General features: G+C 48.2%; 1 protein-coding gene across 3 annotated transcripts in view; it reads left to right on the plus strand.

Moving 5' to 3' along the window:
- TFEC (transcription factor EC) overlaps positions 1-27,145 on the plus strand; it is a 245,196-nt gene that overhangs the window by 98,245 nt on the left and 119,806 nt on the right. The window contains exon 1 of one of the 3 annotated variants that reach the window (XM_069627886.1): positions 4,018-4,141. The exons of the other annotated variants lie outside the window; for them this stretch is intronic. Within the exon in view, the coding sequence (XP_069483987.1) occupies positions 4,076-4,141 (66 nt within the window). The 5' untranslated portion in view covers positions 4,018-4,075. Of the gene's footprint in view, positions 1-4,017; positions 4,142-27,145 lie in introns of those variants that run through there. 3 annotated transcript variants of the gene reach the window in all.

The following is a 27,145-nucleotide window of genomic DNA, read 5'->3' on the forward strand; positions in this document are numbered from 1 at the left end:
CCAATTCTGCTCTTCATTTCAACTTTATGCAGACAGACAATAAACACAGAACAGAAATAATGTTCAATCTGAGAAACATGCTCCGGCCAAGAAAAGATCACTGACGGCATCTGAGCGTCCATGAATGGATGAGAAATAATGACCTTTGCCTCAACCCTAGTAAACCCAAAATTCCTATCTTTAGACAACCATCCATCACATGCCTCCATTTTAGTGGGCGTCCCATAGCTACAAGTGGCCGAAATCGTACGGGTCACCTGTGAAGGCATCATGAAGCAAGACACAGACAACAGATTCTGAATTCAAAATAAACACTTGTATTAACTTAAATGTCAGGATAGAAAAGGGCCAACTTTCCCTATGCTAAGGTGCGATTTCCCTACATAAAGTAAACTAAGGAAAGGCTGAGTCAAAGAGTTCCACTGATGAATCTGTCTGTGTCCACAACCTATGCTTGCCCTCGCAACTAAATCTGTACAATGTGCGGTTCCATGTCATTTTCCCGTTTTCTGAACGTCGCATCAGTGCCGTGGAAAGGCAGGCAAGCGAGAGCCCCCTACGCAAAGAATGCTGGGAGAAGGATGCAGCCGCTGCCTGGCAACCTCTAATAAGACACATTTTATGCACATATCTGACAGGTGTCCACTAGAATCAAAGACTGTAGCATGCACACATCGTATGAGGATGAAATGAGTGTCATAAGTGATGAAGTTTCATTGACAACCTACATGATCATGACGGTCGTCTGTCACTTAGGGCTGCACTGTGTGGCCAAATTGTTCCACTTGAGATGACAACTAGTAGGGTATTATTGGAAAAGAATGTGTGTTGGGCAGTTTATCCATGAAAATGAAAGACAGCTTGCAAGAGGAGGAGTGCATCGACATAGAAGTAGGACTCCCAAAGCCTTTCTAATAAGGAAAAGCTACCCTTGATTTCAGATGTGTGCCAGCCAGTGAATTCCAACAGCCATACCCTGAATGGGTTACAAGACCGAATTGGCATTTTATTTCCGGTCACCTAAAATAAATAGCACTTTAGAATGTTATCAAGCAAATACTACCGGAAGAACTCAACAATGATAAAGATGAAACCAGGTAACATCTGAAATTGAATTTGCTCCCCAAAACAATCATATTCTCAAGGCTCCAAGATGATATGTTAGTAAAAAAATACCAGTGACCCATTTGCAAAACACATCCAACTCCTCAAATTCTCATTTAATTACACTTCGATCTCCAGCAGCAAAAAATAAAAAGCAACAACAGACTACAGACCGTGTCAGCTAAGCAAGGAAAACTACATATTCATTTAACAAAACGTTATTTTTTTCTCAACTTAAATATTACGAACAAAGAAAATTGAAGATCATGCTGCCTGGTAAATTGAAAAGATCATGCTATTAAAGTAATACAAAGGTGGATCATTATATAGAAAGAAGAGTCCCTTGCTCACACTGGTTTGATGCGCGACACGCGCGCCTCAGTTCTTGCGCTCTACAATGGGTGGATGGTCCCTTTTGGACTTGCCTCTTGTAACTCTTTTCCGGTGGAGATGAGAAGGATCTATGGTTTTCCCGCTCTTCCAAAGGCATTAAAGGTGTGGGTGATTAAAGAGCCATTTGCAGCGTCTGTATGCTCGGTGTCGTAGACACCGGGAGGATGTCACGGGTCAAACCTTCTCTTTTTTTGTATTTGACTTTTTATAGCATATGCACTTTGAAGTTAATGCTGCCCTACGCCATATCAAGCACATCCTTATATTACATTACCTACGTAGGGAGGGACACCAGAGTGCCCGCTTTCACTATCCTCTTGAGTGACTTGAACAGAATCCAAAACCTGAGGTGGAGCGGGGGCGGGCAAAGGGAAGTATTGACAAAAGGAAGGAGTGTCAAGTATGCATGGTCTCCGACAAAGCACTTAATGCGTCTAAGGAAATGGGAGGGGGTGGGGAGAGAGGAAAGGTCACAATTAGCAAGATTCTGATTTTGGAGGAGGTTAACAGATTATTCAATAAGTGATCAGGGCGAAGCCAGTGACCCAGACTTTAACAATGCTCCAAATACTTCGTATACTCTTATTGAGCGGTAAATATGAATTAACCGAAACTTCAAAGGTCCCTTCCTCTTATATTTTAGTGTACGTTTGTTTTAGTCACCTACGTAAAGTGCAATTGTCTTGTTTGAAAAACTGGCGCTTTGTGAAAGATTAAGGGATTTGCCATATATACGAGTAATCAGTATCAAATGACTGTTTATTGATAAACGACAAACATGCAGAAGTTAATTCCAATATGTGTTTGTTGCATTATGGGTCATTGGCCCGTCTGGTGGCATAAACACCACAGCTCATTTATTGAATTTCTGTCATTTGCCTTAATAAGAATGGGGGACTGCAATCAGAACAACGATTTAAAAAAAAAGTGAGGAACCTTTTTTCTTAACGCTCGTTTTACGAAATCCTATGCCATCTCTCTCCATCTCTCCCCCTGCTCTGCCACTTGGCATGGGAAGGTATGTTAAGTTAGCGGAAAAACCGGGACAAATTAGAAAAAAATCAGAAAATGGAGAAAGGTTGAGTAAGAGTCGTGGAACCCCCCATTAAGAAAAGAAATGAAACAATAAATATAACTTTGCTCATTTTTAGGGTGTTGCTAAAAAAGAAAACTAGATCACATAAGTGACATAAAACCCCAATGCGGATCAAGACCCTCCATGCAAGTAAGAGACACCCTCCCCCCATTTAGACTTCAGTACCAATTATATATTTTAATGGCATTGCACCCAGGGCTTAAGGAAGCTTTCCAATTATGCTGTCTTTTTTGCCTGAGTAGACATTTGCATAACCGAGCATGTACATTTTTTCAATAATCACTGCACACCACCACACTCACACATGCAAGAGGCTGCACCATATTAGGGTTTGGTCAGATACTTTGTCTTTCTAAAATAAACACAGGTTTCGGGTGTCTTGGTTACATTGTCTCTGGCGGCAAAAGAGAGGAAAAGAAGCAAGAGTCCTGGCCAAAAATACCCAACTCATCAGTTCCCAAAAGGTAGTGATCCAAATGCTTCTTTTTTTGGTAGCATTGTCCGAACTTAAGCCTGAAACTGAAACGGGTACTTAAAGTGGGCAGGAACCAAACAAGTCAATCAAAACCGTTTAGGAGTTGCAGATCAGATAGAATAGGGGGAACACCTAATGAAGAATATTAAGATGTCGTAGCAACAATGTAGGCTGAACCTGCTGTAGGAGTTCCCTGCAAACAGAGCACTTTCCTTGCTCACTCTATTCAAGTGGAAGAAGGCTGCATTTTGTGTCCAAGGAAGGCCCGACCTCATCAGATCACCTTAATGGTTGCTTCTGGGAGTGGGAAGAGGAACTTCTGGAGCCTAAAGGAGGCTTGGTGCCATGTACGCTTCTACCACAGCGCCTTGAGGCAGAATGTTGAAGAAATAGAGGTGTTCCTAACCCAAGCTTGTTTTTGTGTATTTGGCACGGTGGGGATTTTCCTAGTGTTGTCGGCACTAAGCCGAAACCGGCCTGGGCTGGGAAAATGTCTATTTCTTAAAATCTCTGCATCTCAGTTCCAGAAAAGTGGTACGAAAGGCCTGCTTGGAAGGTGCATTCTGATTCCAGAGGAGCGCGCCTTTTGGTGCAGATCACTGGCAACTGCCTCGTTTTATACAGAAGGATTTGTGTTTGTGAAATGCACGGAATTGCAGCAAGCAGAGAGTGATCAAAGAGGCACAGGTTCGTTTCCACGTTTGCAGCGGCAGAGGAACTCTGCCCTTGCCGGAAGCAGGCCTTGCTGGCCACCACCAGACGTTGCATATCAGGAAGGAGCCAGGACAGAGCCATGGAGATACAGGCCCTTGTCCTGCCTGCCTCAGCTTTTTTGGGTTCCCCTCTTGGAGCCGTGCTCGCCCTCAGCAGATAAGGGCCGGAAGTGATCTCCCTGAGCCTGCTGCGTCATCTCTTCGCTGGCCTGGCCCTGGGCAGCGCCGAGGCGCCACTTCTGCTTTCCCTCGGAGCCCGCCAGGCACGTGCAGCTCGGCCCCTCGCCCCGGGGCATGGGGACCCTCCGCGGGCATCATTGCGTGGAGCTCATAACCCTCATAGGAATCCAGTCAGTGCAGGTGAGTACCTGCGCGCGCCGAACGCCTCACTGGGTGGGGCAGTACCTTCGAGTCCTCCAGGGGGCGTCGCAGGGGGCGAGTTCAGCAGTGCCCTTTTCTCACCTTTCACATGTCCAGGGACATATTGCAGAACATTTAAACTTGTGCATTTGTTTTATGTGCTTAATGTGCTTCGCCAATGTACCATGCACTTTTTTTTAACTAGCGCCTAGATGTCTGAGGGCTTTGTGCGCTGAAATAAATGCTAAATTAAATAAATAAATACATAAAGGTTTTGTATTCATTTTTGAAGGACTGGTATTTTTTGTTTTCCATTATTTTTTATTTGTAGTGTTTTTGTATAGGAATGTTGAGGCTGGCGTGAGAGGGGTAGGTGGCCTTGGGAGGGTGGCAAAGTGAGGGTTATGACCGGCACAGTGGAGGGGAAATAGATTTGCAGCAAACACAGAGGCAGCTTGCCCCTACAGGCATATATTTGCAGTTAGAATTAAATGAGAGATTCTTGGTGACATTTCTGAATTGACAATCAGTTTCAGTACCTGTGCACTGTAAGGCACAGGTTTGCACCTTTGGCTTTCCAGATGCCACGGACTACAACTCCCATGATCCCTCGCCATTGACAATGCTGGTTGAGGGTGATGTGAGATGTAGTCTAAAACAAATGGCGAGCCATGGTTGGGGACCCCACCTGTAAGGAAAGTGTGTGAGTTTCAATACCAGCTAGAGGGCAGTCGTACCCGTGTCTACATGTTTTTTTTAATGGTATGGCATTTTAGAATCCTTACCTTGTATTTTGCTGACACTGAAAGAATCAAAACATTCTTGCATTTTGCTTTGGGACAGTAGACAAGGCCATTTAACAAACTAGCAAATATCGTGCATTAGCATTCAACTAATTTGCATACCCACAATGCATTGCTCAGTGGTTTTGTGGCATGTGTGGATTGTTATCTGAAATCCCTATTCTACACTCACATTTCACGAAGAAGGGCTTGCACCATAACATTGAGGCACTCGCTTTGTGAAATTAAGCATTGTGCACTATTTTATTTAACTGGATACTGCATCTATCTGAAATGGGATACTAGTATTTGCACAAGCGGGTCTCTTGCCCCAAGCTTGGGGTTTGATGAGTCTTTGTGAATGATTTCCAACCATGCAATTTCAAACTACTTGATATTAATTCATCAAAATGTATACTGTTTTGTATTCATTGATTTTCACCAGGAACGTTGACCTTATTTGTGATACGTTCTGGCCGTGCAGAAAGGACGGATGTCACATGGTACACCTATTAAAGGCCTGGAGTGGGGTGAAAGGATGTTGAGATGATGTGCTGGGAAGACTAGGTTTCATAGTAGGACAGGATATGCCCCAACCTTGGGAGGGCGCATCACCACCGCTGCTGGACAAGCGTCATCCTCCCAGAAGTTGGGGACAGGATCGTCGACTTCAATTCCCTTGAGAAACTTCTGAATAGCAAGAGATGGCGATGAATAAGAGAATATTGGACCGCGCGCATCGGGAGACATTTCTGGGATGCGCTTCTCGAGGTTCAGATGGTGGTGTCTGAACGCAGGTTTAAACCAGAAAATCTCATTTTTTATTAATTTATTTTTATTGTTCGGTCTGTGCCCCCTTCTAATTCAGGGGTATGAAACCTGTGCCTCACGAAATGTTTTGGACTACGAATCCCATGATCCCTCACCATTGCCTGTACTGCCTAGGGCTGATGGGAGTTGTAGTAGACATTTGGAGTGGCATAGATTGCGCACCACTGTTTGATTCGTCGGTCCCATCCCCGATTTTAGATGAAAAAGAATACTTCCATGAGGTACGATTACAGTTTACATATTTGGTCATAGCCATTCTTTATGCAAAGAAGATTTCCAGTGCCATTTAATTAATTTCTATATTCAAGAGTAATATTAAATCATTTGCCATAGATTGTATGCTACAGCTCCAATTCGCAAGCTTTCGGAAGGATTAATGCGCCCATTTGTTGATCTATCCAGTGAGCGTAAAGTGAGGCAAACGTATGAAATTACAGCATACTGAAATGAAGGAGCCAATTTGCTCAATAGATCTTTTAGAAATGACCGGCCCATTGGCTCTTGGGTTTTACCATTGAGAGTTTAGAAGGAGCAGGATCAGACCTTTTCCCAAATTATCTGGAAAGCCAGCCTTTCTGAATAATAATAATTGTATCCCTATGTAGCTCTTCATGCCGGATTCCTCACTCTTCTAAGCGCTGTAATAACAGGATTTATTATTACCAAATGTAGGGGAACTCAATTTATCGACTGCAGAAGGACAAAAGATTGGATCGGCCATGCCAAAGCGCAGGCTGACCCAGTGTCTGAGGTGAGCGCTTAACTCATGAGCTATCCCCTCACTATACCAGTGCCAGCAAAGGTGCCTGTAGGTCATGATCTTACTCAAGCGCTACCCCAAAGTAACACTCAGGAGAACTGGGCAGATAGTACAGAAAGTGCAAAAGTGGACTGGTGTAAAAACCCACACTTCACCGGCACGCCAGCGCTTCTTTAATGTGGTTGTTGAACATTTGACAGACAGGGTTTGACGAAACACGGCCTCTCTGAATACCAGCAACTCTGATGCACCCTCCTGCTTATTCTTTCAAGATCTGGAGAGCAGCCAGTGTTCCAGAGTCGTGAAGTGACCTTCTGCAATATGGGGCGTCACTGGGAAAGAGAATTCCCACGAAGCTCAGAGAATTTGTTTATATAGCGCTTTTGCCAAAGCGCTTTATAGATAACATATTTACATACAATATCCCCCAAACGAAGTTGGTACACATTTATTGACCTCGGAAGGATGAAAGGCTGAGTTCTCCTTTCCGGGATTCGAACCTGCGACCTACAGATCACAGCAGCGAGCACTCAACCCACTGAGCTATCCTACCAGCTCCAGAACGGTGTTTGATGGCAATAGGCAAGGGTTGAGAGCACCTCAAAGTTTGTTAAAATCATGCGATTTAAGCCACGATTGCGATTTCTGGTATCATTGGTTTAAGACAGGGGAGGAGGTCTGCAACCTGTGCCTCTCCAGATGTTTAGGACTATGACTTTTTGCACTGGTGTAAAGTCACTTTGCACTGCCAACAAACACCCTGATTCACAGAGCGATGCAAAGTGTATTTTTGCAGTGCAAAGTGACTTTGCATTGGTGCAAAGTCAGTGCAAAGTCACTTTGCACTGCACAAATACACCAATTATGCCCGACAGGCCGCGGTTGCCATTCCACCGGTGTCTACTGAGGACTGAATCTCGATAATTGAATTCGGGGCCAGGGGCCAGCTGCATCATAGTTTGACAAGAGTCCTTGACGCTCCAGAGATTCCCATGGAAGAGCTGCAATGAGGAGCTTTCTAAGGGTTTGGCGGATCAGAGTCACCTTTGTTCTGAACCGAGCAGTAGAACTCAGTTCTCTCAAGTCTGGTGGAACAGCATTCCAAGGCCCATCTAGTAGCTTGGGTGAGAGCGCAGTTGGGGATCTTGACTTGATTGGTGCATCTGGTAGCCTGGAGGAGAGCGCAGTTGGGGATCATGAGTTAATTGGTGCATTTGGTAGCATCCTGGCCTCGATGGGGCGCCAGTGTAGGTTGCGTCTAGCATCCAAAACATGGTCCCTCCTACTGAGGGCAGTGAGGACCCTGACTGCGCTATTTTGCATGATTTGCAGCCTAGCATATTCTGATTTATCTATACCTACCACTAGGCCACTACAGAGGTCAGTTTTGTAGCATGCAATTGCTCTGCCCACCGTCTCACAGTTAACTCGGGATATGCATGGACGAAGTTGCGCTAGCAACTTACTACACTATGTGCTGGAGGAAACCAGGCGGCTCACTTGGGCATGAATATTCAAATGTTGATCTAAATAGATCCCAAGGGTTTTGGCTTTCTTTTTTGTTTCGATTTCACAGCCTGCCACCAAGAAGTGCCTATAACCTGCTCCCAGTTTTAGCACTTTCATTTCCGTGCCAACAACCATCAGTTCCGTTTTTTCTTTATTAGGCGCTAGGCCATTTTCTACCATCCCTGCTTGAATCAAATCATAGGCCAAATTCATGTTTTTAAAATCATCATCATAGTTTCCAGAAAGTGTGATGGCACACTGCGTGCCGGCTGCATAATTAGTGAATCCAAAACCTTTCTCCTCCAAAAGAATGCAGAAAGGAACTGCGAGGGGGGCGCTGTTGAGCAGCCCGCAAGATGGCTGCCTAGCTTTACCGCTCCGTGGCCCGTCGGCTGAAAATCCGCCTGAATCAGCGGTCCCGTTCATCATCTGGCGCTGCGAACCCGAGCATTGTGCTGCTCACCGCTTTTACTTCATCCTGATCTTTTTTGGGGCGAAATCGGAGCTTTGTAGCCGCTCCGCATCCGCGCTCGGCGCCCGAGGGCTGAGGCCTCCTGTGCCGCGTGGTCCGGCTGCGGCCGTCCCCCCTGCCTTCTGCGGGAGACCGCTCTACAACGCAGACTGCCAGCCCGGCTCACTCACCTGCCTGTGCGGTGTCCTGCTGCTTGGAGCACCGGGCTTACCCTCTTCGCTGCCCGCCCCGCCTTGGACTTGATCTTCCTTTGCTGCTGGGCGGCGCTTCCCTTCACGCCCCCACTCTCCCTGTGGAGTGGTGCGTCTGGGCTTGCGGCCTGCCGGTGCGGCTCCCCTCTCCGGCTCGCCCCTCTGTGACTGCAGTGGCGGCGACATCGACCCTCTGGCTGGTGGAACTGATCCGTCAGATCGCGGGGGCTGCTGGAGCGGCCCCCTACAACGACAACACCCCACCATATCTGCCTGGCAGTTCCATTGCCGGCGTCCCCGGCCCCGAGGGCGCTGCTTGGGCTGGACGGCTGCGTCGGGGCCTACGCGACTCCCCTGCTGGGGCCCTGTGGTCGGGCTCCCGCCTCTAATTGGAGCCCCACTCCCGCCCGGACTGCTATCTACATTCCTTGACTGAGCCTAATACTTGAAGGTGAGGAGTTTGGGGGCCTAGATTGCTGCGTACTACACCCAGTTGGAGACTGCCTATATCCACCGGCTGCGGTCGACCCACTTGGGTGGTGCTGTTGAGACTCTGGGCGTTCCATCATCCTCTTCTCCCCAAAATGCGCAACTATCCGCTGGCGTCCTGGGTTCACTAGGCGCCCCTTGACTGTGCGGCCCTGCATTGCTGGCACCGTCTGCCTGAGACTCTCCTGGCTCTGTGGCGTGCTCCGCCTGACACTATCCCTCCCTTGTTATATTGCCGTTTGGGACACATTGCCGGCCCCCTCAAGGTGGGCCCAGCGCCCTGAAACACACCTGCTAGGGGTACTCTTCGCCCCTACCCCTACACATTCGCCGGCCCAGTGCTGGTCGGGAGCCGAAGACCCTCCCTAAGGCCCCGAGGCATACTGCTGACTAACTACAAGATCCGCCCTGCTGATCTCAGTGTGCCCCCGAACATGTCCGGCAAGGCTCGTGGGGCCAACAAAGCTGGAGCAATGGACAAGTATGCCAAATCACTTGCTAAGCAGGATCAGGGTGGAGCTGCCCTGCCTCAAGACGATCCGGATGCACCCTCAAGCTCTCCTCAGCCGGACCTTACAACACTGATGGAGTCTATGGCCAAAAACTTTGCATCATTTCATGAAAAATTAGATGATATAAATGCCAGTGTTGCCTCACTACGCACTAAAGTGGATCAGCATGGCACTAGGCTGATTGAGGCCGAGACCAGGATCGGGGCCAATGAGGATGCGGTATACGTGCTCCAAAACACGGTCTCTGACTTGGTGCGAGATATGAAGCAGGTCAAGGCGAAGTGTGACAACTTGGAGTCCAGATCCCGCAGGAACAATATCCGCATTGTGGGGGTCCCGGAGGCAGCCCTCAAAGGCAAAATGGAACTCGCAGTCGAGACCCTTCTGAGGGACCTCCTGGGTGATCCTCAACTCTCCCCGTTCTTTACTATCGAACGCGCCCATCGTTCACTGGCCCCACGCCCCAAGCCGGGTGATTTCCCTAGACCTATTATCGCTAAGGTTCTCAGCTTCAGGGATAGAGATCACATTCTACGTTTGGCCCGAGAAAAGGGGGAACTGAAACTTGAGTCTCAGACTATCCGTATCTTTCCCGACTTCTCGGTCAACGTCCAAACGGAGCGCAGACAATTCAATGGTGTGAAAAAACTGCTTAGAGAGAGGAAAGTGGAATACGCCATGTTGTTCCCTGCAAGGCTGAAGCTCACCCACCTTAATAAATTGTACTTTTTCACGGTCCCTGAGGAGGCGGTGAAATTTATTGAGTCCCATATTCCGGTCCTAGGTCCGGCAGGTGACTCTGTGGATGAGGGTTGAGCTAGCCTGCCTTGCACCCATTGCCTGAATCTTCTAGTGTACCAATGCCACGCTTGTCATTTGCATTTTCCTTGTTATCTCATGTATCCTTTCGCTTGTGTATTCATTGCTTGTCGTAACTTGTTGTGAAGTCTCATGAAACGCAATATGGGTTACAGTTGTATGATTTGCGGTATATTGGACCAAGCCTGGGATCCTCTATTTCTATACCCTCTGTTTACCGTACTCTACTAAGGTGTCTCCTCTAAACTTAACATATTTACCGCTGCACGTTACTCAGTGTATTCCACCGTTCAACCATTTCAAATGGGCCCACGGCAGCAGCGACCCCCGCTGCAGTTGCAACGCCGAGTTTGGCTTGTTATGTTCACGGGTTGCGCCCCAGTTGGGTGTGTGGGCAGGCCTTGCCCTGTTGGGTTTGGCACAAGCGCCTTAGACCTTTGGGTGGGATTTTGGGCACTGCTGTGTTGGGGGAGGCAGTGAGGGTGGGGGGGGGGGGGTGCAGTTGGGGGATGTTATAACAAAAATGGCGAGGTAGTGGTAGCTTTTGGTGCGAAGCAGCGGGCCACTGTTTTGGTGGCCGACACTTGTTCAACAAATTATGTCACACATTACTCTGATCCCCCCTAAAATGCTACTGAATGGCTATTAGGCTAATGTCTTGGAATATCAGAGGGCTCAGCAACTTCACAAAGGCACGCAGGATCACTGCTTATGCCCAGAGGCACGGGGTCAAAATACTCCTCTTGCAAGAAACCCATGCACTCGCTCATCTCTCGTCCTCTCTCGCCCGGCATGGGGCCCCAACAAATACTACACGGTGTTCTCCTCACAGTCCAGAGGTGTCCTCACCCTGATACACAAGTCCTTGGAATTCTCCCTGCGCACCAGCCATATAGATGACCAGGGTAGATACGTGATCCTCCACTGTTTCCTTGCTAATACAGAATGCCTTCTGGTCAACACATATGCCCCGTACATAGATGCACCTGAATTTTTTGATCACATCCTTGACATCCTCGTAGGATATGTCTGGGTTCCTATCATCTGGGGGGGGGGCATGAATCTCATTCTAGACTCCGAATTGGACAGCGCTGGGGCCGCACCCAGAACAATGTCCAGGGCCGCTCGCCGCCTCCAAGCACACATGCTCACTGCCGGTCTGGTAGATGCCTGGAGAGCACTTCACCCAATGTCAAAAGAGTTTACATTTTACTCCTCTGTCCATGACAGCCATTCCAGGATTGATCTTTTCCTTCTCTCTGCGGGGCTCTTGGGCAAAACACTTACCACACAGATTCTGCCGCGCACATTATCCGATCACTCCCCGATCACATTGGACATTGCTTTGCACTCGGCCCTCCCCCAGCACTCTAACTGGCGGTTTAAGTCAGATGCACTGCATGATGTTGTCTTCAGGGCCGACATCCTCGCAGATATTACCTCGTTTTTTGATAATAATAAACGCCACGACACGACAGATGGGGTAAGATGGGAGGCCTTTAAGGTTTTCATCAGGGGCATGTGTACCTCCAGGGAGGCTGGGGTCCTGAAAGACATTAGAAACTCTTTGCGCCGTTCTGAGTCCCGACTTGGGGAGCTGGAGCGCGAGTACGCGACCACCCCCTCTCCACCTAAGCTTGCACAGATAAGAACTGAACTAGACGCGTTTGAGTCCTTTGCCCTCAGCGAGATAAGATACCTTGCCCGACCCATTACGGCCCGAAAGTATGGTGAGGGAGAGAGGCCGGGTCGCACCCTTGCCCGCCTTGTCCGGACCGAGGGAGGTAGAGCCCGGATTGATAGTATCATCGGCAATGACGGAGTGCGTCATTGGTCTGACCGGCCCATTCTGGAGACCTTCGCAGATTTCTATGCAACCCTCTATGCCCAGCAACGAGAGCACAGCCCGCAGGATTTGGACGCCCTCCTCGACCGCATCCCAATGTCCCTTATATCTCTAGCCACTAAAGAACAACTAGATGTACCCTTCACCCTTGATGAGATCACCGCTGTCATTTCGGCCCTCCCTAAAGGTAAAGCTCCCGGTCCGGACGGCCTAACCGCCGAGTTCTATCAAGAGCATGTTGCCCTTCTTGCCCCACGGCTTCACAAGGTTTGGGATGAGTCGCTGCGTCTCGCTACCCTCCCCCGGTCCCTGCGCGAGGCTGTCATCACTGTGCTCCCCAAGCCGGGTAAACCTCTAGATGAGTATGGCTCCTATAGACCTCTGTCCCTCATCAATACCGATACCAAAATCTTCACCAAAATCATAGCAAAGAGGTTCCTCCCCATCATGAAATATCTGATTCACCCAGACCAAAGTGGTTTTGTCCCTGCCCGTTCCACTGCCTTAAACATTCGACGTCTGTTCAATGTCATCTCTAGAATTGACCCCAACGCCAACGCTGTGGCCGTGACGCTAGATGCCCAAAAAGCGTTCGACATGGTCTCGTGGCAATACCTGTGGGCGGTGCTGGAGAGGATGGGGATCGGCCCATATATGATGTCCTGCATTAAGCTGCTATATACTAACTCCGTGGCCAGAGTCCTGGTTAACTCTCATCTGTCAACTCCCTTCACCCTCCACAGAGGGACGCGTCAAGGATGCCCATTTTCTCCCCGGTTGTTCGCGATGGCTATCGAGCCCATGGCGGATAGTGTAAGAAACAACCACGTACGCAAAGGGATTCGCCTGCGGGACAGCCCTGAAATTATATCACTATATGCGGACGACGTGCTTCTATACATTAGAGACCCTTCAGTCCACCTAGACCCGATCATTCGTGAAATAATCAAAATTGGCACATTCTCGGGCTTCACCATAAATTACACTAAATCAGAAATCTTTCCACTCACACCTGCAACTCCCCAACCTGCATGCGAATTTCCGCTGAAGTGGGCCGCTGAGGGCATCAAATACCTGGGGGTCCAGGTGTCCCTCTCGAAATCCTCTTTATTGCCTGTTAACTATGGGGCTGCCGCGCAATATGCTGATACCAAGATGAAAAGATGGTGTAACCTCCCCCTCTCCCTATCAGGGAGACTGTCCCTTATAAAAATGATCATAGTTCCAAAGCTCCTATACATATTTGATAACGTTCCACTTTGGCCTGGGAAACAGTACTTTGTGGACCTGCACGCGGGGTGCGCCCGCTTTCTATGGCATTCCGGTGCCGTGTGTAGGAAGTGGCTACATATGACTCTACCTTATGAGAAGGGTGGCTTCAATGCACCTAATCTCACCCAGTATTGGACAGCTGCTCAGGCTCAGCACGCTACGTACTGGTACCATCACCAGGACCCCCCCCCCGCATGTTAAGCTGGAGATCCTCGCGACCGGGGAGGTAAATGTCATGTCCTTGATCCTTTTTCACTCGTATCGCTCGGACGCCCCTGCTGACCCAGTGGCCTCTACTATCAGGGCGTGGCGGCAGGTTCTGATGCCTTACTCTGACTCCCCCCCCGTATTACAAATGGCTTCCCCTATGGTCGTTCCCTGGCCTCACCCCCACACAAGATAAGCTTCTTATGCGTCACTGGTCGGACTTGGGATACAGGTCACTCTCCGACCTGTTCCCCGATGGGAAATGTATCACCCCACACACGTGGAAGCCAGGGCACTCCAAGTCCTCACTGGTGCTGCTGCAATACCTTCGACTCAGGGCGGCAGTCCAAGACATGTGGCCTTCGTATCCGGATGAACCCCCGGAGTCCCCTGAGATCTGCTACATTGCTAACTCCGCTGGGGGTAGGGGCATTGTGTCCTCCCTGTATAGAATGATGATGGCACGAGCTGTAGAACCCCCCCACACTGTTCGGGATGCTTGGAGCCGGGACCTGGGAATAGACATCACTGACGATGTGTGGACCAAAATGTGCATGCATACCCTCAAGGTTTCCCTCAATTCCAGAGTTAGATGTGTTCAATACAAGCTACTCAATCGCCTGTATTACACTCCTTAGGCGGTTGGGAAATTTGCACGGATCACTCCCACCCCTGCCAGAGATGTAGATCCAACGAGGCGGACCACGCTTACATGTTCTGGTCTTGTGGGGCATTGACCCCGTTCTGGGAGGCAGTGCTTAGAGCCCTCTCCGAGATGGTGGGGTACCGTGTCCACCCTGACCCCCTGTCTCTTCTGTTTGGGCTCTGGGAGGGGGCTGAGGCGAAACGGGTAGCTAGGTTTCTGAATGTGGCTGCGATAGTGGCCAAGAAATGCATCCTGCAATGTTGGAAGCGCAGATCCCCCCCTTCTCTAGAAATGTGGCTCAGAGCCCTTACCTGGACACAATCTTGTGAGGAAGACTACATCAACTTGTTGCCTAGTAATGCTCGGACTAAAAACATATGGACAGAGTTTTGTAGCTACCTGAACCGCAGGGTGGACCTGGAACTTCTGTCGTCTCCCCCCTCTCCCGATCTGGGGACCGATCAAACTACATGATGAATGGCTCTATTGTAATCTACCTGCTTTTATGTTCATATGAGACCTTCTGTAGAATTTGTGCTTTATCATTCAAGCTTCAAATATGAAATGTGTGTTATTGTTGTAACCTGTAATGTGCCAGCTGCTACCTCTTGCCAATAAAGAAAAGTTTTTAAAAAAAGAAAGGAACTGCGAAATGCATGCCCCCCTGGGGTACCCCACAGTACAGTGGTGCTGGCATTGCCTCAGCCACCTCGCTGCAAACTCTGCAACGTCTGTTACTAAGAAACAGTTTGATCCATAATGCAGCCTGGTCTGAAAAAGCGGCTACTTCCTTAAGTTTGGTGATTAATAAAGTGTGATCTACCAGATCAAAAGCTGTGGATAAATCTAGCAACATAAGCTATGCGGTTTGTCCCTCATCCAGGACTTGCAATAATCTAGATTTCAGGACAAGTAGCGCAGTTTCCGTTTCCAGGATGTCTTTTTGACAAAGGAGAGACCCAGGCATAGTTTTCAATATAACATTTTATTGGCATTTTAACATATAACAGTACATCAGACATTTTGTGAGGTTCTTGTTACAACACATCGTATGCTAGTTTCTTAGATTAGTAGTTTGGTGGTCGGGGTGGGAGGGCTTTAGGGTATGCTTCTGTTCAGTCCGTGATAAGGTGAGGAGGGGAGGGTGGTTCTATTGCTGTGGCGTTTCATGGCCTCTTAATTATCTTAGCCAGCGGGTAAGTGGGGGACTGCGGGAGAGGGTTGGGAATAGTTCTGCGAAGTCCATGAATAGGGCCCAGGTGTTCTGGAAATTGCTCAGATTCCCTGCTCGTAGGGCTGTGATCTTCTCTGCGACTACTGTGTCCCAGCATTTTGCCCACCAGAGCGGGATTGATGGGCCTATGTGGTTCTTCCAAAGCCGGGCTAGCGCATCTTCGCTGCCGTTAGGAGATGTGCGCATAAGCAACCCAGGTGTCCAGTAAGGGGGGAGTATGCCGTCGCTTGTGTCCCCCAGCAGTACTATCCCTGGATCCCAGGGGATGGTGAGACCTGTGATTGCTTTTATATGGTTCAGGACTTCCCAGGCATTCTTAAGTACATGTGGAACATGACTTTCCTTAAAAATTCACAAATTGACATTACGTCCCAATCAAAGCTGGTGCTCGGGCCTTTTCATCGCAGAGCACACATATCCCCTTAGCCAACCAATCAAGTTGCTTGGACCACAGGCTGAATCTCACGATCCAGGCCTGTGTTCTGAGCAACCTGTAGGCTGCCCACACCCGTCCACCATCTTTTCCCCCCACCCTTGCCTCCCCTTCCCTCTGGTCTCGGGTCCCTTCCCTCCCGCTGCCAACCCCACATCAATCCTTCAATGGCAGCGCCACCGCCGCAGCCGCTTCAGCCCCCCCCCACCACTGTGGTAATGGAAGAGGGGCTCCGCATGGAGCCCTGCCTTCGATCTCCTTGGCGACCATCTTACGTAAGTATTTTGTTTGAATGGACGGCACACCGTGAGCACGTCCATTCAGTCAAACAAAATACATGGCTGTCACCACCCAATGCTTTCAGATTGAAAACTCTGGGTGCTAATAGCAATTCAATCTGATCCGGTGGGCTGGATCAGGCGGTAATGGGGCAAGGGCCCATTTTTAAGGCCCTCGCTATGTTTAGGCCTATAACTTGGGCCCCGGGCTGTTACCACTCGATCCAGCTCTCCGGATTGGGTTTTATTGCTATAGAATCACCCCTTTGACAGAGATGCAATCAATCCGTCCTGCGGGCTTTGTATGGATGCATGGTGCCATATCTGGTGATTACACAACACAGCTTTGAGCATATTTTCTAGGATTTGCTGAATTTTGCTGTTCGTTACCAGCTTTGCAGGTTGGGAAGGAGTCAGGAAGTCAAAGTCATTGGATGAAGTTTTTGGGGAGATTAGTTTAGGAATGTTTTCATGGGTTTAATTCCCATTCAGAATTAGTTTCGATTGGATTTTGCTCCACATTCTGGGATTAGATAGATTAAATTGTATCTGGAGCGCAGTAATCGACAGCTAGCTTTGTGGCGCCTAGCATGAAATTTACAGAAAAATCAGTGGACATAAAAATAGTCATTAAACAGCAGGTACAGAAGTACAAGCAGGCTAAAAACAGGAAGAGAACACATTCAGAACTCTACCAGTGTTCACAGAGGTACCATTTTGAATGTTAGACAAAAGAAGCTTAAAGTGGGAGCAGTTGTAATCATACAAACAAAGAGAGAATACTGCCAAGATTGGAGAAATTTTGCTCCTAGAGTTTTTCTTGTTGCCGGGTACAAGAGACACATTCTTTCTAATTTTGAGTGCAGAGTTCGCTTGGGGCAATAAGGCAGGCAGCGCCAGGGGGGGACGATATTGGGGTATAGAGAGTATCCTTTCTGCATGATGGCGACACCTTTCAGGCTAATCGAACCTCCAAGGTGTTAAGTGGTGACTTCTATTAAGCCCCAGAACAATCTGGTGGGACGCGCCTGACCCATCTCTAGTTGCAGTTTGCGGGTAATCTCTGCATAAGGTTTGAATGAAACATGTTGCTTTGCACCATTAATAAAAGGTACATTGTTCCACTGCACACTGGAGGTGACGGAAGGGGGGGAGGGCGGTCCACCACACACTGGAAAACAAAGATGGCAGTAGTTCACAATCAGCAGTAAATAATGTCCAGACTTGCATACCCACAATGCATTGCCCATCTGGTTCTGAACTGCAGGTGAACATGCAGTGATGGATACTGGGTAGTACTCCGCTGTGTGCAACTTGGCTGAAATGACTAATTCGCTTCCACCTCTCAGTTGGAAGTTTTTTTTCTCCAAGCATTTTAAACCCACACCACCTTTCCTGGCGTTTGGGAAATATGTATTTACCCCCTAACAGATGGTCTTGTTACGCCGCAAGGTGCCCTCATTCGGGGGTGAGGGTTACAGCAAGTCTTGTGTGTCATCCACTATTAGTATTATTATTGAATTTTATTAATGCGCAACACGCCCAAATGCCTCAGTGCGCAGGAAGACAGAACCCTGTTCAAACAAGAAGAAGGGAGATCGAGCCAGGGAACAGGCGGACAAGGGAAGAAAAACTAATTGTTGGAATTAAAAATGTGTGTTTTTAATGCTCTCTTGAAGCTAGAGACACAAGGAAGAGTCCCAATTTTTAGGGGCAAGAGAGTTCCATAAAGTTGGAGCATACACTTGAAAACAGGTGCCACCAAAATGTTTCAGATTGTGTCTAGGTACAAAATGTTTATTGGCCCTACTGGAGCGAAGAGTACGCCCCGTAGTGGCCTTAGACAACCAGTTCTTGAGGTACCGAGGAGACTTGTCAGCCATGCATTTGTACACCAGAGTGAGCATTTCATTAGTGATGCGTTGGCTGACTGATAGCCAATGCATGGTATTTTTAGTCTGAGGCGTGGTCCCATAGGCCCAGATTGCAGACAGCTCTTACTGCCTCCAGTTTGGAGGCTTTTCAGATTATGTTTGGATGTGGAGACTGTTACAATAGTCAAGTTGAGAGTTAACAGGTGCTGTAGCCAAAGAGGAGCAGTGATCAGAAGAAAAGTATGGTTTAATTTGTCTAAGCAGCTTGATAACATAGGCAGAGGATGTCTCAAGGCACTCTACTCTGGCACACTTACTTCTTGTTATTGTTCTTGCACTTGGAGAGTGAAGGGCACTCAGAAGGTTAAATCATTACTGGCTGTTCTCATCCCACAATATTCTCCCTCAAACAATTCAGAGACGTTACTCGGTTGCCTCTTCTAGCAGTCACCATCCCACAATATTCTCCCTCAAACAATTCAGAGACGTTACTCGGTTGCCTCTTCTAGCAGTTACCATCCCACAATATTCTCCCTCAAACAATTCAGAGACGTTACTCGGTTGCCTCTTCTAGCAGTTACCATCCCACAATATTCTCCCTCAAACAATTCAGAGACGTTACTCGGTTGCCTCTTCTAGCAGTTACCATCCCACCTATTCTCCCTCAAACAATTCAGAGACGTTTCTCGGTTGCCTCTTCTAGCAGTTACCATCCCACCTATTCTCCATCAAACAATTCAGAGACGTTTCTCGGTTGCCTCTTCTAGCAGTTACCATCCCACCTATTCTCCCTCAAACAATTCAGAGACGTTTCTCGGTTGCCTCTTCTAGCAGTTACCATCCCACCTATTCTCCATCAAACAATTCAGAGACGTTACTTGGTTGCCTCTTCTAGCAGTTACCATCCCACCTATTCTCCCTCAAACAATTCAGAGACGTTACTCGGTTGCCTCTTCTAGCAGTTACCATCCCACAATATTCTCCCTCAAACAATTCAGAGACGTTACTCGATTGCCTCTTCTAGCAGTTACCATCCCACAATATTCTCCCTCAAACAATTCAGAGACGTTACTCGGTTGCCTCTTCTAGCAGTTACCATCCCACAATATTCTCCCTCAAACAATTCAGAGATGTTACTCGGTTGCCTCTTCTAGCAGTTACCATCCCACCTATTCTCCCTCAAACAATTCAGAGACGTTTCTCGGTTGCCTCTTCTAGCAGTTACCATCCCACCTATTCTCCATCAAACAATTCAGAGACGTTTCTCGGTTGCCTCTTCTAGCAGTTACCATCCCACCTATTCTCCCTCAAACAATTCAGAGACGTTTCTCGGTTGCCTCTTCTAGCAGTTACCATCCCACCTATTCTCCATCAAACAATTCAGAGACGTTACTCGGTTGCCTCTTCTAGCAGTTACCATCCCACCTATTCTCCATCAAACAATTCAGAGACGTTACTCGGTTGCCTCTTCTAGCAGTTACCATCCCACCTATTCTCCATCAAACAATTCAGAGACGTTTCTCGGTTGCCTCTTCTAGCAGTTACCATCCCACCTATTCTCCCTCAAACAATTCAGAGACGTTTCTCGGTTGCCTCTTCTAGCAGTTACCATCCCACCTATTCTCCATCAAACAATTCAGAGACGTTACTCGGTTGCCTCTTCTAGCAGTTACCATCCCACCTATTCTCCCTCAAACAATTCTGAGACGTTACTCGGTTGCCTCTTCTAGCAGTCACCATCCCACAATATTCTCCCTCAAACAATTCAGAGACGTTACTCGGTTGCCTCTTCTAGCAGTTACCATCCCACAATATTCTCCCTCAAACAATTCAGAGACGTTACTCGGTTGCCTCTTCTAGCAGTTACCATCCCACAATATTCTCCCTCAAACAATTCAGAGATGTTACTCGGTTGCCTCTTCTAGCAGTTACCATCCCACCTATTCTCCCTCAAACAATTCAGAGACGTTTCTCGGTTGCCTCTTCTAGCAGTTACCATCCCACCTATTCTCCATCAAACAATTCAGAGACGTTTCTCGGTTGCCTCTTCTAGCAGTTACCATCCCACCTATTCTCCCTCAAACAATTCAGAGACGTTTCTCGGTTGCCTCTTCTAGCAGTTACCATCCCACCTATTCTCCCTCAAACAATTCAGAGACGTTTCTCGGTTGCCTCTTCTAGCAGTTACCATCCCACCTATTCTCCCTCAAACAATTCAGAGACGTTACTTGGTTGCCTCTTCTAGCAGTTACCATCCCACAATATTCTCCCTCAAACAATTCAGAGACGTTACTTGGTTGCCTCTTCTAGCAGTTCCATAAGGATCAACACATTTACAAGACACAAGTCAATTGCATAGAAGTGACACTTCAAGAAATGAGCCTCAATTAGCATTAGCAAAAGAGGAAATTTGCAATGTGAAACATGGCCAAAAATCCAGTTTCCCTCCAAACAGTTTCTCAATGCACAGAGATAACAGACAGCGAGAACGAGATGGCCACCATCTCGGGAACCGAAACTTCTCTGCGAATGTGCACTGAATCGGTTTGCTTAGGAAATAGGTGGCAGGGGTGGGCACGGTTTCCAGAACTGAAACCGGGATCTATTCTGACCGGTTGAGCAACCAGTTGAGCAATAAGTGCGTGCAATGCCCCGGGTCTCGTTTTCCAAGTCCCTTGACTTGAACAGTGATAGCGTAAATGTGTTAAGCTCCTTTAAAAATGTTGTTTTCATGATCAGGGTCTTTTATGGGGGTTTTGGAGGCAGAGAGGGGACTGTTTCTGCCTTCCTTTCCCCCATCACCCTGAAAAACGTTATGCCAACATGGTATTTTCAATTCTTTTCTATGGAATCCATCGGCTTACAGACTCCATTTGAATCCACTGTTGACATGGCAGGCAGCATTTACTCAATTTGCACTACGAAGTTCAAACACAAAGTTGTACAGAAGATTACGTCGGCATTTACAGCTTTGTTTTGTACACCATAGCATAATTGATTACAATTGCACTGAGGGGCACCTGTTTGCAATTTACGTTGTCTTGTGTAATGATCGGCCAACGTACAGGAGCCGACATAACTTCCTATTTTATCAAAATATCAAAGGTAAGACTAGCTTCTATACAGTAACTTTCTTTAAAAAATGTATATATATTTTAGCAAATGTATGTATTATTTTACAAATGTAAAAGGTTTAATTAAAAAACGCAAAATAAGTCATTTTAACCTGGCTATACGCTATTCGAAATCATGTCAATTATTTACACAAAATGTACAAAGTGCCACATCGATAACGACGAAAAGATCACGAAAATGAAAAGCATGCATTAACAAATACTCAGTTATCATATTGTAAAGTAATAACTCGGAAATGGGCACAGAACGGCGAGGGTAAAATATAATGTCATCCCTTCCACTTTTTCCACAGATACTGTTCATGTTCAAGGTTTTTATATCGTGCACCGATGCCAGTTGCTAACGCAGATTTGTAATGCAAGGAGGGGGGGCGGGTGGGCGGTTAGTAGGATTGGATGGCAAAAGAGCAATGGAGCTGGCATGTGCTGTTGGCAGATTCAGTTCGGAAACACTGTTCACTGAGCATAGGTGCGATTTTCAGAAGTTGTCCGTCGTGTGCTGTTGTGTGGGGTTATGTGCTTTTTGTTGTGGTGTTGTGAAGTACGTGCTGGTTGTGGTGCTGTAGAGGTCTGGCTGTGTTAAGTTCAGAGTTTGCGAGGTGTATGCAGATGAGTGAGTTTGTACCGATTGTTGATGAAGGTCCTGGAAATCCATTCAACTGATCCACACCTCCCACCCCTTAAATCCACCCAAGTTATCCACATCTCCCACCCTAGGAATCCATCCTGGTGTGCCACACCGCCTCTGAGAATCCACCCAGGTGGACCACTCCACCCACCCTAGCAATCAATCCAAGTGCTTCACACCCCCCCCCTGAAACTCCATTCAAGTTTGTCGCATCTCATCCCCCTGAAATTCACGCGATTGCGCAGTGCTTCTAACCCCGAAGTCCATTCAGGTGCGTCACACCTCCCATCCCAGGAATCCAGCCGAGTGCGTCTCACTTCCCCGTCTTGAAAATCCATCTCAGTGTGTCACATTTCCTACCTCTGAAATCCACCTAAATGCCCAAGATTCCCTATCGCTGATATCCATCCCAGTGTAGCACAATTGCCGCCCCTGAAATCTGTCCTATAAGTGAGTCAGGTTTCCTACCTATGGGATTCATCTGTCTGTGTCAACTGTGGTATTCGTGATCTTTGTCTCCCCGCTAGTTGCACTTTCTGGGTTTGACCTCGTCACCTCAGTGGTCGTGATTCCTAAGCTTCTCCTGGGTTTGTTAGGCTGTCTGATATCTTGGTACGAGCCCTATTTCTAGCTCGGCGGTGCTTTCACTGGCCAGAAGGGTATCCAACTGGAATGGCTAGTCATCTTCCTTGATACCCTTCGGGCGTTGTCTATTAGCTATTGGGGAGGGTCTGGAGTAGTACTCCTGTTCATTTGATGTTTCTTAGTGGGGGTATGCCTGGGCTGGGAGTCTCCCTTTCCTGGTTTCCTCTCCCCCGGTTTCCCTTGAGCTTCCTTCCCTGGCTTAATCGTTCCTAGGCCTACCAGCGTCTCCTGTTTCTTAGTAGTCCCTCTTTGGTGGCCTGGCGAGGGGCCATCAAGACTTTATGATAACAATACATTTTAAGCTGCCTAACTTTTAGGGACTACACTTGTATTCAGGTGCAGGCCAGAGACAGCCTATTCCGAACTGAGTCCCCAACAGCGGCTGTATTGGACGCTGCACCTTACCCATATGCTTTTTAGGCACATCCAAAGCCCTAAGCAGCCCCCAGCGTCTCTTAGCAGCCATCGGCTGTAACTTTGAAAGTGCAAGTTAAAAGACCTAGATTGCATTTCTACTTTGTGCATTGTGGTGGAGGGAAAACTTCTTCAGGATAGTCAAAGGCGAACAGCCATGTTTCATTTGCTTTTTAAAACAATAATCACCAGCACCACCTCAGAGAACAGCAACACATGTAAAATGATCATTGGCAAAGTCAACAGTTTTAGCTTTTCTTACAGTCGGACATGTCCCCTTTATTTATATACTTTTAATATTACAACTCCTATATTTTGCAATGCTCTGCAAATCGTAGAAGACCGAACAACTTGTTATCGTTAGTCGTTACCTCTTCATTACAAAACAAAGACTTATCAACATGTTACAACTAGTCCCTACCTGGTCTGCAGAAAAGTTCAAGCAGATGAGACTTGCTAAGCATTTTAATTCAGATCTGCGGGATCAGATGCTATATTGCTTACAAATTAAGGGGCTGAAGCCAGACTTGGTTAAGAGGTTTTTGTTACACCTGTAGGTGTTTAATTGTTCAGTTATACGTTTCCATTTCAGACCTATGTTTTTTCAGGAAGTCATGTCTTTGTAAAATATCAATAATGTTAGAAAAAGGTGCCAAGAAGAACGAGTTATTCTCTTACCTGGTAACGTTCTTTCGATGGGATGGTCCGACGACGTATTCCATATCTATGACAGAAATCACCACAGCTGTGCTGCTTCGGAAAATCTTTTGGCATCTGCGTCCTGCGTCGATGACGCCGATACGCTGTCCTTGAGGGAATCCGTCGAGCCGACATCACCGGATGTTATAAGTAGGACGCACAACGCCCGTAGCCTCAGTGGTAGTTTTTTCCCCCAGAACGTGTGGCACCAATCTTCTGCCAGTAGGACCACAGAAAGCCTTGCGGAAACATAAGCTGTAATCGCATAAGAAATTCTGTAGCGGGGAAGGCAGGGAGGGAGCGATATGGAATACGTCGTCGGACCATCCCATCGAAAGAACGTTACCAGGTAAGAGAGTAACTTGTTCTTCGAGGGGATTGGGTCCTCTGACGTACTCCATATCTATGACAGACTCCCAAAGCAGTACCAACGTAAGGAGGTGGGAAAAGAATTTAGAATATACAAATTTAGAATGTCCAGTCAAATTGCAGAGTAAAGGACCGCCTTGCCAAAGGCCAGATCCTACCCATGGATAGAATCTAGGGAGTAGTGACGTACAAAAGTATGGACCGAAGCCCAAGTGGCTGCATCACAGATGTTACGAATAGGAACACCCCTCTGCAGGGCAGTAGAGGCAGCCAAACCTGTAAGCCTACCGGAGGGTCCTTACCCGCCAGGCGGTAACATTCAGAAATTTCCAAGATAATCCATCTAGACAAAGTCTGCTTAGTCACAGCTTGTCCCAAACGCCTTCCAGCGTAACCAATAAAGAGCTGATCGTCCACTCTGACCCAGGACATGCGAGAAATGTAGAAGCTTAAAGCTCTTTTAGGATCCAACCTATGGAGCCTCTCCTCCTCCTTACCAGGATGCGGAGGAGGATAAAATGCCGGAAGAACAACCATCTGGCTTAGATGAAATTCCGACACCACCTTCAGAAGAAAGGAAGGACGAACTCGAAGGACAACCCTGTCCTTATGAAACACAGTGAAGGGTGGCTTAACTGAAAATGCCTGTAACTCATTCACTCTGTGAGCGGAAGTGACCGCAACTAAAAATACACTTTTAAGGGTTAACAGTCTCAAAGGACAAGTATGTAAAGGCTCAAATGGAGCACCCATTAGAAACTTGAGAACAAGGTTCAAATCCCAACCGGGCACCTGGAAAGGTGACGGAGGGAACACATTAGTGAGCCCTTTCAGAAACTGAGAAATTAAAGGAATTTTAAAATAAGAACACTCCTCAGACGAGCGCTTAAATATGGACAGCACTGCCAGGTAACCTTTAACGGTACCCACTTGCAAGCCCCTGTGGGCTAAAGAAAGCAAAACAGACAGAACTACAGGAATGTCACATGAAAAAGTATCCATATTCTGAACCCTGCACCAGTCGCAGAACTTTCTCAGACGGCAACGGTACAGGGACTTAGTTGCCGGCTGTCTGGCCGAAAGCAACACCTCCATCACGTCTTCGGGGAGGTCCCAATCCTTATACTGCAACCTTTCAGAAGCCAAGTGTGAAGGTTGAGGGATCTGACCTCTGGATGGAGCACCTGACCCCCTCCCTTGAGAGCAGATCATCTCGGTAGGGAAGACGACGTGGAGGGCAGATGGACAAGTCGAGAAGGTCCGGGTACCACGTCCTCCTGGCCCATGCCGGAGCAATGAGGATCATCCGGGAACCGAACCTCCGTAACCTCCGCAGCACTTGCGGGATGACGGGGACTGGAGGAAACGCGTACAGCAGTGGGAATGACCACTCCACCACAAATGCGTCTCCTAAGGATCCTCTTGGAGGAAATTCCCGCGAGCAGAACCTTTCACACTTCTGGTTGACACTGGAGGTGAAGAGATCCACTTGAGGGGTCCCCCAAAGGGTGAAGATCTCCAGGAGAATCCCCTGAGCCAACTCCCACTCGTGAGAGATCGCGCTCTGCCTGCTCAGAGCGTCCGCCGTCTCGTTTTCGTCTCCGGCCACATGAACTGCCGAGATCGAAATTCCCCGCTGGATGGCCCAGAACCAGAGCTGCATCGCCTCCCTGCGCAGAGGAAGTGACCCTGCCCCCCTTTTTGTTGAGGTAGTGCATGGCCACTGTGTTGTCCGTCAGAATCAGGACATTCTTTCCTCGCTCAGTCGGCAGAAAAGCCTTCAGGGCAAGCCTGACGGCCCTCAGCTCCAACAGTTTGATATGGAGTCTGGACTCCGACGGAGACCAACGACTGCTGACTGTCAGCTCTTTGGCATGAGCTCCCCATCCCGTGAGGGACGCGTCCGTCACGATCGTCACCTCCGGCCAGGGCAGCCAAAACAGAGCCCCCCTCATCAGATTGCCTTCGACAGCCCACCACAGAAGGTCCTGGGTGACCGAGGGCGGCACCTGAACGAGGTCCGACATCCTGCCGGAGGACTGTGAGCACTGGAGCTTGAGAGCCCATTGCAGAGATATCATCTGCAACCTGGCCTCTGGCACCAGAAGAATGCAGGATGCCATGAGGCCGAGCAACCTCAAGAATTCGAACACTGGGAGACTCTGGGCAAGTTGAAACTTGTGCACCATCTGCTGAATGTAGTGAGCCCTCACCTGGGGAGGAAAACACTGCCCCAGGGACGTGTCGAGCACTGCTTCGATGTACTAGAGCCGCTGAGTTGGCGTCAAGTGAGACTTCTTTAAGTTGAGGGAGAAGCCCAGCTTGTGAAGGGAGTGGCAGGTGACTGACAGATGATCCAGGACTTGCTCTGGAGAGCGCGCTCTGATCAACCAATCGTCCAGGTAGGGGTAGACGTGAATCCCCCCTTTCCTGAGATACGCTGCCACCAGCATCATGAGCTTGGTGAAAACCTTCGGGCGGAGGTCAATCCGAACAGCAGGACCCGAAACTGAAAGTGCGAGTCACCAACCGCGAACCTCAGGTAGTTCTTGTGCTTGGGATGGATCGGCACATGAAAATAAGCGTCCTTGAGGTCAAGAGACACCAACCAGGCCTGAAGTTGAAGGGCCTGGAGGACTTGAGAAAGAGTAACCATCTTGAACTTGTCCTTCCTGAGGAGCTTGTTCAAACCGCGCAAGTCCATGATGGGTCTCAATCCTCCGTCTTTCTTCGAAATCAAAAAATAAGGGGAATACCATCCCTTGTTCCTCTGCGCTACAGACACCAGTTCTATAGCGCCTTTGTCCAGCAGGGATTGAATTTCCTGCGCAAGGAGCGGATCCGGACTCTTCAAAGAGAGGTTCCATGGTGGATTGTTGTGAGGCCTCTGCCGGAAAAGAAGACCCTAGCCGTGGGCTATGATCTCCAGAACCCACACATCTGAAGTAATGGCACGCCAT

This window comes from Ambystoma mexicanum, chromosome 12, assembly GCF_040938575.1.
Source record: "Ambystoma mexicanum isolate Mex_15411 chromosome 12, UKY_AmexF1_1, whole genome shotgun sequence".
NCBI classification, from domain to species: Eukaryota; Metazoa; Chordata; class Amphibia; order Caudata; family Ambystomatidae; genus Ambystoma; species Ambystoma mexicanum.